The 21,773-nt window shown below is 37.2% G+C and overlaps 1 protein-coding gene across 1 annotated transcript in view; it reads left to right on the forward strand.

Moving 5' to 3' along the window:
- LOC149785093 (uncharacterized) overlaps positions 1-21,773 on the forward strand; it is a 121,913-nt gene that overhangs the window by 92,921 nt on the left and 7,219 nt on the right. The window contains exons 9-13 of the mRNA XM_089978845.1: positions 2,955-3,178; positions 7,435-7,560; positions 7,936-8,087; positions 9,813-13,192; positions 17,297-17,425. Of these exons, the coding sequence (XP_089834971.1) occupies positions 2,955-3,178; positions 7,435-7,560; positions 7,936-8,087; positions 9,813-13,192; positions 17,297-17,425 (4,011 nt within the window). The remainder of the gene's footprint in view (positions 1-2,954; positions 3,179-7,434; positions 7,561-7,935; positions 8,088-9,812; positions 13,193-17,296; positions 17,426-21,773) is intronic.

Here is a 21,773-nt window from a genome sequence, read left to right on the forward strand (position 1 = left end):
TATTGGTCATATTTGTTTAAAGGAAAATCAGATAATAAACCCAAGAGTTTGCTTGATTATAAAATGTGTTTTTTTAGCAACATATGAAAAAAACTGCAGTTCAGTATGGTTTAGTGTGTTTTTTTTTATTGCATCAATTTGTACATAAGCTAACAGTCTGCTACTGACACATTGTACACATAATATTATGACTGTTTATGAACAATGGGGGTATTTGACAGAAGGGGAAGTGCTTTCCAATTAAACAAGGATCATGATTTCAACCAAATTTTGGCATGCAGCTTTATATTCATGATACCTTTAATATGATGGATTCCCAGCAATCCACAACTTAATTGGAAGAGTTAACTGCACCTGATTTCCCATCCTTAAATGTTGGTTCATGCCATATAACTTTACCAAAGGTTTGTGGATTTCAACGAAATTTAGTATGGATCTTAATGTTAATAGGACCGTGAATTTGATTTCTAGTATTCCATGACATTATTTACTGGGTTATGGCCATGATTGTTTGTCATTATGACTTTGGTTTCTGGTATTCCATGACATTATTTACCGGGTTATGGCCATGATTGCTTGTCATTATGACTTTGGTTTCTAGTATTCCATGACATTATTTACTGGGTTATGGCCATGATTGCTTGTCATTATGACTTTGGTTTCTGGTATTCCATGACATTATTTACTGGGTTATGGCCATGATTGCTTGTCATTATGACTTTGGTTTCTGGTATTCCATGACATTATTTACTGGGTTATGGCCATGATTGCTTGTCATTATGACTTTGGTTTCTGGTATTCCATGACATTGTTTACCACGTTATGGCCATGATTGTTTGTCATTATAACTTTGGTTTCTAGTATTCCATGACATTATTTACCGGGTTATGGCCTTGATTGTTTGTCATTATGACTTTGGTTTCTAGTATTCCATGACATTATTTACTGGGTTATGGCCATCATTGGTTGTCATTATGACTTTGGTTTCTAGTATTCCATAACATTATTTACCGGGTTATGGCCTTGATTGTTTGTCATTATAACTTTGGTTTCTGCAGCATTACTTTAGCAAGTTGAACTAGGTTTGTATGCACCCCCTGAATGAGTGTCATTTCCAGCATTCCAAATCATCATTTTGAAGAGCTATGGCTCTGAATGTCCATTCTCCTAACTTTTAGTTTTCCCAACACAGCTTTGTCATTTTAAGACCCTTGAAAGCAGCCCTTCGTAATAATAATAATAGAAATAATAATAACAACAATAATAATAATACCAATAAAAACAATAATAATAATAATAATAATAATATACTTTATTTGTAGAGCATGTAGCTCATTTAGCAACAATTTAGCTAATCTCACATGAAGCTGCCCCTTGGCATACAAGCAGTAGATATTTATGAAAGAAAGGAGGAATGCATGTATTGATTAAGAATTAATTTCATGCAGATACTTTCACTTAAAACTTGCAATCTACATCGTTGTTTACAACAACATTGTTTGCTACTGATTAATTCAATCCCATAAGATTAAGATAGAAACTGCCAGAATAATCGCTGGGAGGTATTGTATACTTAGGTAATTGAAACTTCCTGAAGGTAAGATCCTTCTTTAGTACAAGTGGTAGCTCATTAGAAGGTCCTCTCGGTGTAAAAATGTATTTAACATCATGTACCAGCTGCTCATAGCTCTAGTTTGGTATGAAATGTATGAAAAAGATTGAAGGATTTCCCTGTTGTATGAACCCTAGTGATAACATGTTAAAATATACAGTACAACCTGCCCATCATTCAGGGACTACACAGATGTCTTCATCATAGACAGGTGTCTTTTCTTCAAAAGTTGAATAATAATTAAAATGAAGGAAAGAATTCATAAATGTTGTCCATTATGAGCACAGGTTGAAAAATCCCTAAAAATTCACTAGCCCAGTCAGGCAGCACTAAACATTTTTACTCTCCCAGAATAAACTTTTATTCAAAAAGATATTATAGAAATGTAGAAATTGAAGATGTTAATGATCTCAGTTGGATTGTGTGAAAGGTTGTTTTCCAGAACTTATTCTGTGACCCTTTCAAAAGCCAGCTGTAAGTAAATCAGATCTGTCTCTGCTGGCTCTGGTAAGTGTTTATTAGTATTGAAGAGTGAGAGAAAAGTACTTGGAAAAACAGATTCTGGTAGCAAACATAGACTTTAAAGGAACAAAGTCAGAACTATTCTCCTTTGTTTTAAAGAGAAACACTGGTCAGCCCTGAATCTGTGCTCCCTGATGGAGCAAGTATCTGGAAAATTCACTTCACTGCCAGAAAACTTCCCACCCCATTTTGAGCTGAGTGGGTGAATTTTTAGTGTCCGTAGCAGTTATCTTTATATATAGTGTCTGCAGAATAAGGTTTCATAGTCTTTTATAGATTTCATATCAAACAAGAATAAATATTAAAGATTCTATTAATCACATGACATTCAGAAATAATGTTCCATGCTGTGACTGTACTTACATTTTAATGCATTAGCTGTTAACCTTTTATTTTGTGTAAAATCGTGATGTTGTAGCACATACTTAAGATATGAGATTGGCATATGCAGTGTCAGATCTGTCATATCACTTGACACTTATGATCTTATTTAAGATGTGAGATTGGTATATGTAATGTCAAATCTGTCATATCACATGACACTTATGTTCTTATTTAAGGTGTGAAATTGGTATATGTAATGTCAAATCTGTCGTATCACATGACACTTATGTTCTTATTTAAGATGTGAAATTGGTATATGCAGTGTCAAATTTGTCATAAGACGTGACATTTATGCTCATATTTAAGATGTTTGGAATATACAGTGTCAAATCTGTCATATATCATGACATTTATGTTATTTAATTTTGCAAGATTGGTGTATGCAGTGTGAAATCTGTCACATCACATGACACTTATGTTCTTATTACCCTTTCAGAGGACAGTGCAAGAATGGAAAGAAAGAGTTGCCAAGTCACATACCCCATTGACTGTAAAAGGTCGTATTGCTGGAGCTTTGGGGCTGAGCAAACCACCTCCAGGACGTACGATTCCATTGCAGAAACTGCCAGGGGATAAATCCCTTGACATGCGTCGCTCCGAAGTTGGAATAACATCACTATCAATATTTGGATCCAGAGATCAACTTGATCCTTCATATGAGTTAGTGTCTTTACTTTCATCAGTTAACTTACATGTTTATTTTCAAACCCACATTAGACCACTCCGGTGGCCTAGGGGTTAGAGCGTCTGCCTTGGATGCGGGAGGTCATGGGTTTTATCCCAGGCCAAGTCATACCAAGACTTAGAAAAATGTTACTAACAGCTGCCTCACTTGGTGCTCAGCATTAAGAGGTTAGTGTTAGGACTGGTCATCCTGGTGTCCTGGTGTTAGACATCACTATAAACTGCCACACTGCAGACATCCAAATCACACACACACAAACCCACATTAGTGGGGAGCAAAACTTTGTATGATTCTCACCCTACTTGGCATAAATGATTTTGAAGCTGAAACAGTTCATTGTGTGAGATGTTTTCAAGCCTCTTTGATCTTGGGGTCCAGGTTTGAGCTACCGTTTTGGTTAAATTTGCTTTCATTTGATTATATTTCATATATGCCTTGAGACAGATCCGGTGGCCTAGTGGTTAGATCATTTGCCTCGGATACGGGAGTTTGAAGGTTTGAACCAGGGCTGAGTCATACCAAAGACTTATAAAAATGGTAATAACAGCAGCCTCACTTGGCACTCAGCATTAAGATGTTAGTGTTAGGACTGGCCAGCCTGGTGTCAGGATAATGTGACTGCATGGGACATCATGCTACATGTCTGCAGCATGATGCCCAAGTACTAGGCATCGCTATAAACTGTCACACTGCAGACGTCATAGCGATATGACTGAAAAATTGTTAAAGCTACATTAAAATTCCAAAACACACAGACGCTTATATACCTTGATAGATTTCTTCTTGTTGGAATTAATTATTATGATGCTGAGATAATTTATTCTGCCATATTTGCTTGCACTTTTGTTTTCTGGGTCAAGATTACAGTCATAGCAAATGTGTGTTAAGGTTTTGGTTAAAGCTTTTCCTTTTCCTGATAATTCTTTAACCAGTAGTGGGATTTGTTCATACTTTGGATGAATTCTTTTACAGGTAAGGACATCATTCTCAGGGATCTATTAAAATATGGACAATTGCGTCATACATCCTGTTTTGTAGATAACAGACCTGTTTACCCATCCGTATTTTACCATATTTGTATGGAATAAAGCCCATCTGTACGGTCATACAGTCATTGATCTGAAAATATGATTTGAGGTTGCATTTATTTACTAACTTCTTTAGCCATTTTTATTCCGTTTTATTTTGTTGTATCATCTAATCGGTTTGTGTCTGCAGTCTGCCACATCACTGATTTTAACATTCTCAACATCCGGTTGTTTAAACAAAGAAAATGCTGCTGACAAGAAAGTTTCAGCATGAAACTGATGAAAAGGGAAAGTTTAAACATAGAAAGCAGCATTTTCTATCAGTTTATAATACTCTGTGTCCGTGCCTTAAACCATCGTCTAAAGGAGAACATTTTGTTCACAGTTTGCAACTTAGACTTTTCCTGTGCACATGTTGGAAGGAATGACTGTTCACAGCACGTGGAATTGGAAAATCATGCAAAATTGAAATCAGTAAAGGGAAATAGGAATATTTTGTCAGTGATGAAGGGAAAGGAAGTACGTGATCAACACATACTTCAAAAGCAAATAACACGTGCTGAGGTGATTCTATACGAGTTGATCGTAAATATGAACTTGTCATTGAGCACAGCCAACAAGTTAAAAGAAGCAATGAAAAATATGCTCCCAGATTCCAAAATTGCACAAGGTATTTAGAAACAATCTATCTCTTTTACCAAAGAGTGGACAGATGACCAGCTTGATAGGATAAAGAGTGCCAATTATATCGCCATTAAAACTCCATAGACTAAACCTTCATTAAGACATTAATTCGAAGTGGATCAGTTTGATATTGTTGACAGACTTTGTGCAGAATAATATATAAAGCTCATTTCCATTCTAGTAAATGTTGACAAAGCTGATACTAGATTTTATGAAATAAAAAGATTGCCTTCACCTGTCTAAATAAAGTTATTTTCTGAGTGGATAACAGTGTCATAATGTTTTGTATTAAGTCTTCCGTAACCATGATTAATGTAGAGAATTGGCTTTATTTAAATGTTATGGATATGTGTGAAGCTGAGAAAACAGATTTTCTAGAGAAAGTAACATAGGTAAATAACCGAATAAATTTGGGTGTGTGGAGGTATTCTTTTATGGTTTTTATCACTATAATATAAACAGGATTATTTAAGTCAGTGGTATTCAGTTTCTGCAGATTTTGCCTTGAAACACAGAATTGCCTGAATACCAGTGTCTTTACAAAACTAGGAGTTATTTACAGAATATTGTATAGTCAGTATGCCATGCAGTACTACATAATGGTAATTATAGCGTATTGATAGTGTCTACTATTTGTGTGCTGTTTCACAGGTGATGTGTGCCGTGTTAAGATGTTAGAAACACTGAATGAAAATACTGACTTGCCTTCTAAAAATACTGACAGAGATTGTTTAAAATACTGACAAGAAAATTTATGGGTAAACAGGTCTGAGATAATCATGCCCACCCACCCCCACCAAATCAACCAAATGTGTAAGAATCATGTGTCATATTTTCATGCCATCTTTTATTTCTTCTTTACATTGCTCCTATATTTACACCCCACCCCTTTTTTCAACTGGAGGGTAGAGTTTTACCTCCAAAATTTTCAGTTTGAGAATATATCCTGCATTCTGCAGCCTGCTTGCTCAGGTTTTATACATAGTAGGTTCAGCACATGTTAATGAGATAGCCTTGCATCTGATTGGTTGAGCTTGTTAACCTTGACCTTGCATCAGATTGGTTGAGCTTGTTAACTTAACCTTGCATCAGATTGGTTGAGCTTATTAACCTTGACCTTGCATAAGATTGGTTGAGCTTGATAACCTTGAATTTGCATCTGATTGGTTGAGCTTGTTAACCTCTAGATCTTGAAGCTATATATTTCATACATTTTCCAGGGTCTGTAGAGGACCGTGAAAAGTCTTGAAAAATAAATTGTTCCTTCAAGGCTTTGAAAACACCTGGAAAATTCAAAATATTGTCTGGGTACCTTGAAAAGCCATGACTTTTTTTTAACCAAAAGGAATTAATAAATAGTTTTCATTTTACAGACTTAAATATAAAAAAAAGGGGAAAAGAAACAAAAAAACAATCTCTTGCTAAGTTTGTGCCGGAATGGAAATTATTCCACAACTGCCCATAGCACAGTCACACCACTTTGATGCTTCTTCTAATTTTCTCCACATGCCCTGAAGAAAAGAAAGAAAAAAATCTATCCTCTTAACAAGTGCATGTGCAAATCACAGTTCATAGTGTACCTTTTCCAGTCTTATAATTTGTAGACTGAACAGCAATGGACAGCAGAGTTTCTGCTGAAAAATAATACAATTTTTAAAAAAATTATTTCTGTCTTGTGTAAAGTAAATATCCCTCCCATCCACCCTGCAGAGCACTCAGTACTCTCTTGCTAGGAACACACCACAATCCCAATGCAGGAAAGTTAATAGTTTCAAAACCAAACATCCTAAGAAGCTGAAGGGGCTTGAGTATATAAACTTTAAATATCTTGTCTATTTTCTTTCATAAAATCTGTTCCTTTTAATGTTATAATGACATGAAAAACTGAGTTCATTTTTGCTGTTAATGATATTATTTTGTAGTTATTAATTATGAATATGTTACATACAAATAAATGTGATCATTTGTGATTAAGCTTTGTTAATGACATTACTTGTGACAAAAAGACAACTTCCAAGTCAAAATTGCATATACTCCCTTGTCTGTGGTTAGCACTCCACCAACTTGTTCCTGTGTAAACAGATGCAGGGTGAAGAAAGCAAAAATAGATATAGAGAAAATGAACCTTGAAAATTAAAAAAAATGTCCTGCAGTTTCCCATGAAGTTCAAGCTATGTACTTATTTCTGGATTGACTTGATCTTCATCTGATGTATAACACAACCACGAAGTCCTCATGAAGTTGTATGTATGAAATAGACAACATAGAATTTAAATTATTTTTCATTTAGAATTAGAATTTTGTGTGGCAAGTACAATTTTATGTTATTTGCCCAGAATCGCATGTAGATTGTGAAGGAAATTACTGATTTTTATGTCAGTGAATGAAAATCTTAAGTCATGTGTAAAACAGTTTAATTTTTCCTTATAGAAGGAAGTGAATTGTAGTTCAGAGTGACATCTAATTAAATAAATTGTCTACAAGAATAGCATTTTTCAAAGCTATGTTTGGTATTTCAGAGATGAAGATATTCAACAGCCAGGCAGCTCAAAAGAGGTAGCAGAATCCCAGCAGCAGCAACCTCACAGCAGGCACTCCAGATCTGCTCTTTATTCTCATAGACCCATAGGACGCATTCCAGCCAGGTAAACATAGAAGCATGCAGCATTTATTAGGTGCTAGATGGGACCTGTATGCATTGGTTCAATATCAGTGACTTGATGAGAAGAGGGGTAGCAAAAGTATTGCAAGTTAGAAGGGTGCAGGTGGTTGGTGGCTTAGCTGAATAAGGGATTCTACATTTATGCTTTATTAAAAAAATTACAAATTAAAAAGTTGATCTTAAACTCAGCATTAATATTGGGATGAAAAGCACAGTCAATTAGCAAAAATTACAAGCAAGACTAGCAAGCTGGTAAATGCTTTTGTTGAAGTAAACAGTTCTTATATTGAAAAATACATGCAGTGTTGTATAAGGCTTTATTTAGAAAGCTCACAGTATCTAAAGCCTTACTTTCCAGGTTGATAGCCAAACTAGGGAGTTCCTCAGAGCCTGTAGAAAGTACCTCTACTTCAGCAGCATGTGTGGGAGCCATCGATCTACTGGGTTCTATAATGCAGGGACAGAACGTACTCCACATGCAGGGCAAAGATGTCACAATACACAGGGATGGTAAGATTTAACTGAGAGTGACTTGTATGCAGAATATGCTTTAGGAGCAAACTCCACCCAGATATATTTAGAATTTGAATAGAAATATCAAGGTTTAAAACCAGCTTGATTGGCTGTAGAGGGTAGATGGTAGATGTTATTTTCTCACCCCATTGGTAAAAAGTCAAGAGAACTTTTCCCCACATGTATCTTGTCTAGATGTTGATGAAGAACACAGGAAAGTCCTAATGCCACATTAAAGTTAGGAATGTTGTGTCGTCTTCCTCACCACTTGATTTGGTGCATCTGACGATTTTATTTAAACATCAAGCAGAAAGGCTGCTTACAATCATTGCTGTTTTCCTATGCGCTCTCTCCCTTTTGGTTCTCTACTGGTGTTAGGGCTTTGAATTGAGGAGGTGAGAAAGCAAGAGGTACAGAGTTGCCCTGGAACTTTCAGTGTACTGTACTATCTCAGCATAACCCTGTTAGGGATTGTATATGGAAAATAAAACGTCACCAGAAAATTAAAGTGTGTGTTCTGAGCAGTGACTGGTAATATGGTCCTGTTTTAACAGGCATGCAAGCAGGGGAGAAAAAGAACTACAGTTTCTCCTTTCTCAGGCCTTTGATCAATTGTCAATGATGCGCCATCATACCCTCTTATGACCTAACCGAGGTACCAGACTACCTTTCATCAGGTTTGGAACAGCTATTCTCAGAAACAATGGGCAATCCAAACTATGTTAGAGGGTCTCCGAATTTTGTTTTCTGAACAACTTTACTTTCCTCATTTGCAGTTTAGGATCTTAAGTTGCTGCAAGAAAAGATAAAGAGGGATTATCTTGTCTTGCCTATTGAGTGAAGACAGGAGGGAGAAAAAAAATAATATCTCTCACTAATTAATAAAGACAGTGCAATAAACTCTCAGTTCTGGGCGACTTGGATGAGTTCCAGGATGACCTGATTGTGTCTTTCTCCACCTTTGAGGTCCCCATATCCATTCTTCTCTACAGGTCAGGCAGTGAGTGGAAGATGAAGTTTGGACCTTTTAGCAAAGGCAGTTGCCATCTCCTTTTCCATGATCTGTGTCCGAAACATTCTGGATCTTCAGACACCAGGATCCTATCCATTTTAGAGAGGCTTTCTGCGATACAGTATAAAAATGGATCTTCATTTGCTTCCCCACTCAGTGATGGCCAAAGAATTGGCACAGAAATTGTCACAAAGCCAAGAGCCTAACAAAGAAGAAGGGTGGTCTCTCCCCTGATTTCCAACATCACTTACAGTGTCCATTCACCTGCTTGGAACATCGAGTTTCTTTTAACATGTCAATGAAAAATAGAAAGCTAATTATAATTACTGTTATCTCTATTAATGTGATGCAGATATGTAATTCTTAAGCCAGCTTTTATTAGTCAGCATTGATATTGATATCTGTAGGTGAAATGCCTACACCATGTATTTGAGAATATCGTGTATGTAGGTGAAATTGCCACACACAATGTATTAGTAATATTTGAGAACATTGGTGTACGCATGTGAAATTCTCTCACTTTTAGCTGCTATTGTGCAGAAAAGTAAGGAACCATGACATCTCCAGCTGCTTATGACATTGATATATATATGGGCAAAAGAAAAAATATGAAAATTTAAGCTGAAAATATGGTGATACATCTACTTTTACCTTTATTTCCTGAATTCATTATGGGAATTTTTAAAATCTCATTTCTGTTCCAATTTCAGGTTCTTTGTCCACAAAGAAGCCTTTAGACAATCAAATACCAAAGAACAAGAGCAAAGACTCCTCTGACGGAAAGGAATTGCCATCTCTTTTTGGTAGCATCAGTAAAAAGACAGCTAGCAATGAAAACGTTATGCAGTCAAAGGAATATAATTCAAACAAGGCAGGTAACTTAAGCATAGATGCGGAACTTGACATCAGGTGTAAAAAGGAGATAAACTCTTGTTTGACCGAAGAGTATGACCCTGCTCACCCAACGGATGATTTGGAAGAAGTAAATGAGATTCCAATGCAGACAGATCGTAAAACTTCCTTGGAGGATGAGTATGACCCAGCCCATCCCACAGATGATATGGAGGAAGAGAAAATGGAAGAATCAAAAGTGGAAATTGTGGAAAGTAAAGAGGCTTTTGATCATCAGGTGACAAGTGACAACAAGGGGGATAATTCTATTTATGGAAAGGATGTGAAAAATGTTAAGGATGAGAAAAATTCTAAAAATACCATTAATGTGAACATTAATGATCACAAGAGTAAATATGGCAAAGATGTGAAAAATAAAAGTAATTCCATTAAAATCAAATTAAGAACGGATAGTAAATTTTTGTCAAGCTTTAATCCTGTGGAGAGTTCTTCACATAGTTTAGAAGAGAGTATGGTAAAAACTGAAACGTTAAGTGAAATAAGTGTACATAGCACTGAAAAAGACATGAAAGGCAGTGAAGAAACCATAATTGACAGTGAAAAGAACTTGCTTGAAAGTTCAGAGTCGGAATCAAAACAGACTTCATGTAAAGTGTCATCAAAAGAGGTGATTGATATGTTTGCAGATGAGTCAGTGGAACACAATAGAAATTTGATTGAAATGGACATTACCAACAAGAATTCAGGAGCACCATTCATGAATGAGGAAAAAGAGAGAATTAATTATAATTGCGATGATTCCAGTGTTATGGAAAGAAGTTTGATTGGAGGTGATGCAGAAAAAGTGAGTTCAAATGAAACTGAAAATCTTGAGGAAAATGATGCAAGTAATAGTAAACTTTCAAATGGAAGTGAGACAGATGGGTCAAAGCATAATGGAGATGCACAAGAAAGTGATAATATGGGAAACGTGGGTATCATTGATAAAAACGACAAGGTAGGAAATGGGGAAAATGTAAATGAAAACACAGAAGCTTCTGCAAAAGAGGAGGATGAAGCTGAAGATAAAGAGACGCCATTCATTGATCATAGGTCAATTGCACAGGTTCTTCAACTTTTAGCTAAATCAGGAGAAGAACAGAAGAAAGGTGAAGAAGGAGAGAGAGAATCAGAGAAAGATAAAGTGTCCACAAAAAGAAGTCAAGAGAAAGACAGAAGAGAGCGACATCATGATAGAGATAAGAGTAGGGATAGAAGCGATAATAGAAAACGTAGACATCGAAGGTCTAGATCACGAGACAGAAAATCAAGATCACGAGACAAAAGATCACGATCGCAAGAAAAAAGACCACGATCACAAGACAAAAGATCTCGATCGCATGACAAGTCTAGAAGATCTAGATCTCGTGACAGGTCAAGGAAAAAGCGTGACCGAAGTAGATCAAGATCCAGGGATAGGAAGCGAAAGAGAAACAGGGATCGAAGTCAAGAACGATCAAGGAGTAAAGAGAGGTCAAAAAGTAATGAAAGAGATAGCAGTCGGAGTCGGCGTAGGTCAAAAGATAGAGATTTGGACACAAGGTCAAGCAGTAGGCATAGTGATGAATTTGAGAAAGAAAATGCTTATTATACAAGACAGGAAAGACAAAGAGATATCAAGTCCCTTATGGACATTGATGTATCAGCAGGAATGAAAAGAATGAGAGACAGGACTGATCATGCAGATGTTGACTACAATGAAAAACATAACAGATATATGGATGAAGAAACTACTGAAGAAGAAAGAATTGATCAGATTGAAAATATGCACTGTAGTACAGAACGGTCACGTTCTCCCAATTCTGATCAGGAGATGACGGGACGGAGGAGAAAAAATTGGAGGTCATTGCCTGAAAATAGGGGATTTACCACATCATTAGATTGTTCTAGTCCAGTGGACAATTCTGTTGAGTTTTTCGAGGAGGAGGAGAGACCCCAGGAATCTCTTTTGGGTCCAGGGCCATCATCAATACATATTGGTAAACCAGTTATAGGTAATTGCTTTCCTCCTCCTCCTCCACCTCCTCCTCCTCCAACCACATTAATTGTCAGTCAGGACCCTGATATGATACAAGTCAGTGGCCCCCCAGGGCATGGTCTCTTAGGGGAAGGGCCTTTAATTCTCCAAGGACCTCACCCAGGGGATTCTCCTCTGTTCCAGCATCGGATGCCACTCCCATTGGGACTAAATGTGGTCCCACCTAGATTCCATCAACACCTTGGTCCACATCAGAGGCATTTTCTTTTTAATCCATTCTTGAACAGACCCCCTATCAATAGATTCCATCTCCCAGGTGGACCTCCACTAGGCTGGCCACCTCAGATGATTCCCTTTGGGGCTAGAATAGCCCCTGAGGGTATTGTTGGACCTGCAGGGTTATATGACAGTCTGCCACAAGAAACAGCACTCGCCCAACCTCTGTTACCTCCACAAAGTGAAACTCTTTCTAATGTTATAGTTCCAACCTCAGATGCAATTCTTTTACCAGTATCTCTTGAAACAGAGGGTGGAGCCATGATCCCATCCTCAATACCAAGGCCTCATTCAGTGTTAAGCCTCCCTCTTCAACCTCCTCCTCTTCATTCAGCCATTTCTGTCACAGATACAATTCGAACATCAACTGCTGTTACAACAGCTGCTCCTCAGCTTTTAACCACTAGTAATGTCACAGAATCAAGTAATGCACCTAAACCTGGTGGAATGATCTCAATCAAATTACAGGAGCTGAGTCAATTGTTGAACACCCAGGCAAGGTTGGCTTCTTTGAACAAAAGTAAAAACAATTCTGTTGAACGTAATTCAGACAGGACAAACAGGCTGACTGAGCAGAAAGATGAAAATGTATTTAAAGTGCCCTTACCCCCTCCCCCATCAGGTGCCAAAACATCAAATCGCAACAATGTAAACTCAGGGGAGGTCATGAATGAGGTTGTCGATATGGACATGTCATCTCCAATGGATAATGAAGATCTTATTGAACTTCCTGAAACTGGTGACCATCAGAATAAATTGTCAGAGCAGAAGATTAATGAAAATGAAGCAAACCAAGCTAAAAGGAAAAGTGAAACAAAGGAAAATAGACATCGTAATCATGATCCCAGCAGGAAGAAAGGGGATAAAGAGAAGGGGACAAAAGACGATGCTGAGATCCAGAAAAATACAGCACAGTCTGAAAGCGATGTCACAAGTAGTGCAAAGGTAAATTGAAATTATTTTTTTTTAAAATTATTCAAATGCATATGTGTATGATACATTTTCTTTCTTTTTTCTTGTCAGAGCCTTACCAGTGTTCAGTCACTTAGGAGGTGCTATTGCAGCTCACCTGCTCTCTGCTTGATGTTTTTTTAAAGAAAAGCAAGAGACATTTTTGACCATCTGTCACGTTTTTGTCTCTGTGCTATAACTTAGAAGTTGTTTCAGATTAAGGAATAAAACGTGGTATAATCATCCATCAATATTAGAAAGCATTCTGAAGCCACATTGGGTTCCTATCTTCAAAGTCAAGGTCACATATCAATACTTCAAGTATTTCCTTATTCTGTCAATTCCACTTTATAACTTTAGAGCTGTTTGAAGTTTAGGGATGAATCCTGGTATACTTCCATCATTAGAAGGGGTGTCATGTACTAAATGGGGCTCTTGTATTTATGCATGATGTGATGGTTCCATCATAAAATCTTCTGCTGTAGGATTTTAGAACCATCAATGTTAAATGTTGAAACTTGGTGTATTTGTAAATCATCATTAGAAAGTGTGTTATGTGTACAGTACCCACATTGGGGATCACATTTTCAAGGTCAAGGTCATTATTTCAAGTTTTCTTGCCCACTTTCCATTCCCATCCATATCTTCAGCACTGTTAGGGATTAATTGATAAAACTTGATATACTTGTAGGTCATAATTAGAAGGTGTGTTGAGTATCACAATACTAGTCAGGGTCAAGATCACAGGTACAAAATATCCCCTTTGCACTCTACAACTTGAGAGTGCTTTCAGATTTAAGGATGAAACTTGCACAGTATCATTAGAGAGTGTCTGATGTAACACATCGGGGGTGAGGGTGGCATACAATCATAAAGGTCAATGCCATGGGTCAATATTTGTAAATCTTGCATCACATGTTCCTTTTCTTTCTCAACGACCATTCCGGTGGCCTAGTAGTTAGAGCGTCCACCTCAGATGTGGGAGGTCGTGGGTTCAATCCCCGGCCGAGTCATACCAAAGACATACAAAAATGGTACTAACAGCTTCCTCGCTTGGCGCTCAGCATTAAGAGGTTAGTGTTAGGACTGGTTGGCCTGGTATATGGATAATGTGACTGGTTTGGAAATCATGCTACATGTCTGCAGCATGATGCCCCAGTATTAGGCATCACTATAAACTTGCACTGCAGACATCGTAGTGATGTGACTGAAAAATTATTAAAGCTACGTTAAAAATCCAACACACATGCACACCTTTCTAAACCTTGAGATGTTTGACATTATGAGAAGAAACATACTATACTTGGACTTCATCATTAGCAGGTGTGTCACATACCACATTGAGAGTCCAGTCTGTATGGCCACGGCCACAGGTTAGTGTTTTGAGTTTTCCTTCATGCTTAACTTTCCACTTTTGACTGAAATTAGGTGATGAAATGGGTGTGATTGTTGAGTCCCACCTTGGGGTAGTAACAGGTCAATATTTTAGATCTCAATGACATTTTCCGTTTCTGCTCTGTATATTGTTACTAGAAGATGTATTACATTCTACGTTTGGGATCCAATATTCAAGGTCAAGGTCACATATGTATATTACATGGCTTCGTTTGTTTATGCTTTAGATCTTAGAAGCTGTTTGAGGTTAGGGTGAACCATGCTACATTTTATCTGATGGCATTGTGTATCACAAAGATTTTGTTTTGAAGGTCAAGGTCACTGCTTAGCTTTTCCCCCCTTTTCTGCACTGTTACTCTAATGCCATTTGAGATGGAGATGTGGAGCTTAGTTTCTATGCCACAAGGAGCTCTACAGCTCAGTTGCAAAGGTCAGTCAGATTTCACCATTACATACTTTTAGTGACCTCACCATGGCAAGCAGGGGACAAAATTCACTGAATTTGTTTATTTGAGGATGTGACCGACTCTGTCCTTAGCTGTCCCTCAAATTAGAGTATGGTCCTTTTACATTGTAAAGAGTTTTGTACTTTGACCAATCTACAACTGCATAACTATATTTTTGTATGGAACTTTTCGAGAAAATAATTCATAAGAATTATTAAATGCTAAAATTTGTTGACAAGACATTTTAAGGATGTTTTTTAAAAAAAACAAAACTATATAACTTTAGAATTGTTAGATAGGTTGTATGACAAGACCCCAAGTGAATGAAATTAGAAATGTGACATTTGACCAGTTGTAAAAATCATGGATCACTAAATGTGACATAATACCTCATTTTTAGCTTTACTGGTCATAGACTACTTTAGCTTAGTTTGTTGTCATTGGCCTTCTATTAGCACAAGTTATTATGAGTATTCCCAATCTACATGGAGAATTATGATGAAAATGTATGCATTTATCCCATAGTGTGGCTGGTCCTAAATGAAAATAGTGCTACTCGGATGTCCAATGTGGCTACCACAGTAGCTATCTTGAAAATCTTATCACTACTTCTGAATGGATGATCATACCAACATGGAGTTTTCACTGAAATACTTCTTACGATGTCTGGTTTGTCCTAAATGAAATTGGTGCCAGTGTGTTGTCCAATATGGCTGCCACAGCAGTCATCTTGAAAATCTTGTTATTGCCACTCCTAAACAGAAAGTAATATTGCCATGGAGTACTCACCAGAAATCTTATGATATCTAGTTGTTCCAGGTAAAAGGGTGCACTTGCACATCCCATATGAATGCCACAATGGCCATATTGAAAATCTTGTTATTGTTACTCCCCCTGAAGGGATGGTGATATCAACCTGAGGATTTCTCTTAACAACTTTTATTCTCTATTTAGTCTTAAATGAAACTCTGCCAATCTGATGCCCTGCATGGCAAACATGACAGCATCTTAAAAATCTTGTTATAGCTATTATTCCCAAATGTATGGTTATTTCAACTTGGGGTTTTCTCTGTCTAGTTGATCTGAATTAAAAAGAAAGTGATGATCTGACATCGAATATGGCCACCACAGAAGCCATCTTGAAATTCTTGCCACTACTCTGCCTGAATGGTGCTCTCATTTCACCAAAATACTTCTAACGATGTCTGCTTTATAATAAAACAGTGTCAATCTAACATCCAGTATGTCCAGCATAGCAGCTTGTTTGAAAATGTTATTCCTGAAGAATATCAGAGATGGTTTAACACTCGGCAGTTAAAGGAAGAAATGTTTTTCTCAAACTCTTGAAAATTCATTTTGTCTAGTAGAACGTTAGTTCCTCTGAGGGACTCTTGTTTTAATTTTTATATTAGTATGTATTTATTTTATTTTGGATAATAATAGATGTTATTTTTTGTTGGCTTCATTTCCTAGGGCAGGAGACACATTGGTTTTGTGCAGATAGTCCCATCCTGCTTTGTTTGTGAGCAAAAAATTTTGGAACATATGCAATCCTGACCTAATTTGTAATGTAAATTCCTTGAGACAGTCCCATGAGAATTAAAGTTTTGGTGACCTTGACCTGTTTTTAAGGTCACGGGGTAACACCGGAGCCAAAATTTCAACTTGTGAACATGATACAGGATATCTCCAGTATGAACTACAATGCCTGACTTTATATGTAGATGGCTTCAAAACATCAGAAGATCCAAATACATTTTGGTGAACTTGACACATTTTTCAAGGGCACATGGTGACATTAAGTGCCCACAAGTAGCTTGCATGTAATATAACTGAAATCTGACAGAATTTGATTTGAAGATACCTCAGGATAGTTACGGACATGAAGAGGTTTTCGTAAACTTGATTTAAGTTTCAATGCCAGGGGGTCAGTTTTATGTTGTCATGTTCAGCTTGTTAGCCTGTAAGAGCTGTTAATACTAATTGCATTGATTTAAGTCTTGGAATGTATGCATCATTTATGTGGCCAACTATTAGTAACAAGATGACCATTGGTCATGGATGTATGAGGGGAGTCGTCTTTGCATTTCAAAACAGTTGTCTGCTTGTTTCATATGTAATTTAGTCATTAGTATATGCCTTTGTGATTCTGGCCAGCGTTATTCCTGTGGCTTAGAAGTTGAAAAATTAAGCCAAAATGTCTGTTTATTCATCTTTCCGGATATTTGAGTAATTTTTTATTGCTGTCTAATTTTAGTTTGTAAAGAAACTACAGATTCAGGAGAGAGTAGTAGCTGAGGTTAAAGATGCAATTAAGCCACACTACTCATGTCGCCGTATCAACAAGGACCAATACAAAGAGATTCTCAGGAAGGCAGTGCCAAAGGTATCAACAAATTTTATTAGGAAACCTTTAAATTTCCTTTGGTTACCAGATAGTATTTAGGGACAAGCATTTGTCATCTAGCAGGAATAGTAGTGCCAGCAGTTTGTGCTAAAACTAATGTTCAGCCATTCAATTTTCCACAAATAGAGGGCATATAGTCAGCAAAAACAATTATCCTTCCACAAATAGAGGGCAGATAATTGGCCAAAACATTATTTGGCAGCCAGATGCTTCCCCACTTCCTTGGTTTTAAATAGTTTTTGCATGTAAATGTATTTACTTACACCTAAAAGGAATGATGTATATCATCCTAATAAGGGCTGAACATTAATGGTGGCCTGACTTCATGAGGCAAATAAAACTGATGTTAGGGAAAGTAAGTGACAACAGAACGTGTCTGACTTGGAAAGTGACTTCTTAGTGTTACTAATTTGCACAAAAGGTGGAAATATTTGTAAAAACTCAAACAGTTGGATACTATTTGTCATGAAATTCATTCAAGATACTGGTGATATTAGACTATAAAATCAGTTTGATAGAATTGGTAACAAGCTCAGCAAATCAGCTGCTAGAATTTCTTATTAACTTGTGTAGATGTTGCTTGTCATAGAACTCATTAAAAGACTTGAAGGTCTACCTTTTTACACAGGGTGAGATAAGGATCTTGAAGGAAATCTGGAACCTGTAGTGAAAAAAAGCTCAGGAGTTCTCCATTTGAACATATATGGTAATTGTGGAAGGCAGATTTTACAAAATATATCCCAGGGTGCTCTGATTACTCAAGGGTGCTCTGATTACTCAAAAAGACTTCACATGAAAATAGACCGCTCTGGTGGCCTGGTGGTTAGAGTGCTTTTTGCTGCCAGAGGTTGTGGGTTAGAACCCCAGACGAGTCGTAACCAAGATGTATAAAAATGGTACTTGAAGATGCCTCGCTTTGCACTCAGCATTAAACAGATCGGCCTGGTGTCTGGATAATGTGACTCGGTGGGACATCATTCTACATATCTGCAGCATGATGCCCCAGTACTAGACATCACTATAAACTGTCACACAGCTGGTATCGTAGCGGTATAACTGAAAACTTGTTAAAGCTGTGTTAAACATCTAAATCATACACACATTTACACATGAAAACAATACAAAATCCTAAATTTCATCTTTAGGTGAGTACTGCATATTAAAAGTGCTTTAATGGGACCCATGTACATTTTACTGGAACAGCCCTCAGTCGATGAGATGCAATAGCAATTCATTAATATGCTTAAATCTCACTTATTATCAACTTATCCAAAACCTTAATTATATAAGTATACATAATGAAGTTCGATCAAAACCTGGTTTTAAAAAAACAATATTGATCTTTTGAATAGCAACAAGCACAGCCTATCTGATGGATGATAACCTCACAAATATAAATGGATGGCACTTTTGATCAGAATTATCTAAAGCCTTAAATATATAAGCCATGATACCAAGTTTGAGCAGTATTGCCTCTAGAGTGCCAACAAGCTCACCAGTCAGATGACATATCACCTCATTAATATGCATAGATCTCACTCATTATTTAACTTATACTAGATCATAATGAAATGAGCTTACATACCGAGTGTGATAAAAAAATTGATCAGAAATATATCTTTGAAAGTGAATAAACCTGTTGAGCCTGATGCAAAATAATTCTGTAATATGACTGTTGCTCACAAATTAAACTCTATAGTGTGTTTGTGATAGAAGCTCATATAGTAAATGTGATAAAATCTGGGTACAAATGAAACCTTTAGAATTGTAAATAGTTCAGCGAATCAGCTGCAAGGTTGCATCATTAATATGCACAGACATAGCTCATGATCAAGTCTATGGAGGGTGCAAGATAGGAAAGTAGACTTAAATTTTGGTAAAAAGAGAAGTGAGCAATTTGTGTTGATATATGAAAATTATAAACTCAATTAACCAACACAAATTTTCCTCTAATGGATATTTAATCTTAGCAGTCAATTAAAAGCAATAAATTGATGACAGATTTTTAATAATAATTACGCTGAAATGCAGTGCTCGCAGGTTTGTGCATCAATAAAGTTAGAGTTGGCTCCCCTTCAAGATCAGAGGATAGATCCATTGGAAACAAATGTAAATGAACTAAAGCATTAGTTACATTCAGAACACAAGATCAGAACCCATTAATACATTTGAACTGGTTAATTCTGCAGGATGTCTTTTTGAAATGTAACTCTTCATTGTCAATAGCACGACTCATTGTTGCTTGTGCTCACAATCAGGGTGCCATACAGCAGTCATATGGTCCTGAAACACCATATAGGTTGGATGAAACAACAACACTGGACAACAAATTTTTACAAAAGTCATGTTACTGAAATAAAATTAGTCAATTCTTATCAATTTTTATGTGCTGAACACGAATATGACAGTCAAATTGCAAAATTGGCTCTAGTTTTTTTGTAATCTGCAAGAAATTAATGTTTACATAACGAAATGCATTCCAATAGTAAAAGGTCAACTGTAATAGCCTACCTATAAAAAATCAAGTCATTGACTACATCTTAGATTTCTTCGCCTGTCTCTTGTACAGCTGTTCGGGAGCATCTCTGAGGAGTGTCCAGCAGTAGTCAGCCAGCATTGTAGTGGACCATTTTCCCTGGTATCTTTGTTCCATTGTTGCGATATCTTGATGAAAACGTTCGCCGTGTTCATCACTAACAATACCACAGTTGCTAGGAAAGAAATCCAAATGGGAATGAAGGAAGTGAATCTTTAGAGACATATTGCAGCCAAGTTTCTTATACTTCATCAACATGTCTTCTACTAGTTCCTTATAGTTTTCTGCCCTAACATTTCCGAGGAAGTTTGTAGAAACTAGGCGAAAAGCATTCCATGCTTGTTTCGCGTCACCTTCCAGCAAGTTGTTGAACCGGTCATCTTTAAAAAGCTCTCGAATCTGAGGACCCACAAAAACTCCCTCTTTAATCTTTGCTTCGCTGAGTCGAGGGAATTTTTCATGCAGGTATCGGAATGCTGGCAAAGTCCGGTCAATGGCTTTCACGAAGTTCTTCATCAAACCTAGTTTGATGTGAAGGGGTGGTAGCAAGATTTTCTGAGCCTCAACCAGAGCTGGGTGTTCGATATTCTTCTCTCCAATGGCTACATTCTGCCTGTGAGTCCATTCCTTCCTCATGTAGTGCATTTCCCTTGCTCGGCTATCCCACTCGCATAAGAAACACATGTATTTTGTATATCCTTGCTGCAGTCCCATTAAAAGGGCAACTACCTTCAAATCACCACAGAGGTGCCAGCTGTACTTGTTATACTCAATGGAATTCAGTAGCTGCCTTAAGTTATCGTATGTCTCTTTCATGTGGACAGCATACGCTACTGGAATAGATGGAAGAATGTTTCCATTGTGCAAAAGCACAGCCTTGAGACTCAGTTTCGAAGAGTCCACAAATAGTCTCCATTCTTGTGGGTCATGAGTGATTTTTAAAGCATTCATGAGGCCCTCAATATCGGAACAGAATATCAGATTACTTTCCTTTCTGAAGAAAGGCTCCAATTGCTGGTGGCGCTTTCGATATGCAGTAATTGTGACATCTTCTTCAAGAAGATTCCATTGTTGGAGTCTTGATCCTAGCAATTCTGCCTTGTTCTTTGATAAGTCCAAATCACGAATCAGGTCATTTAGTTCTTCCTGTGTTATTCTGTGTGGGGTTGATGATGCACCACAGTGAAAATCTGGATCACTGCATGCTGATGGACCAGGAGAAGAACAGGTCGACTCACCTTTGTCTTCGTCAGATGAATCAAGAGAATATTCTGCTGGAGGTTCTGGAATAGGAAGTCCCTCACCATGTGGAACTGGTCTCAATGCAGACGGAATGTTTGGGTAGACTATTCTCGACTTCTTTCGCTTCGTTATTCCGCCGGAAAGAGGAGGAACCAAGCAGAAGTAACAGTCATTTAGGTGGTTGCTTGGCTCTCTCCACACCATTGGGACTGCAAACGGCATTGATGACCTTTTGCAATTCAACCACTGTGAAAGCTGTGTTGTACATGTAGCACAGCATATATGCGGAGCCCAAGGCTTGTCTTGGTCACCAACCTTGCATCCGAAGTAAAGATGATATGCCTTCTTCACTTGAGAATTGATACTTTTCTTCTGGTTGGCAAATGTCACTTCCCCACAAATATAGCAAAAATTGTCCGCGGTATTAACACACTTTCGAGGCATTACTGTTCTTTATTGTACGTAAATGGATAAAATAATAAGTTTTATGTAACAGTAGCTTGAACTGTCTCGCACAACGTCTAAAATATTTTAAATGCTGAACCTATC

Source organism: Sinohyriopsis cumingii, chromosome 13, assembly GCF_028554795.1.
Source record: "Sinohyriopsis cumingii isolate HCF-2022 chromosome 13, ASM2855479v2, whole genome shotgun sequence".
Classification (NCBI taxonomy): domain Eukaryota; kingdom Metazoa; phylum Mollusca; class Bivalvia; order Unionida; family Unionidae; genus Sinohyriopsis; species Sinohyriopsis cumingii.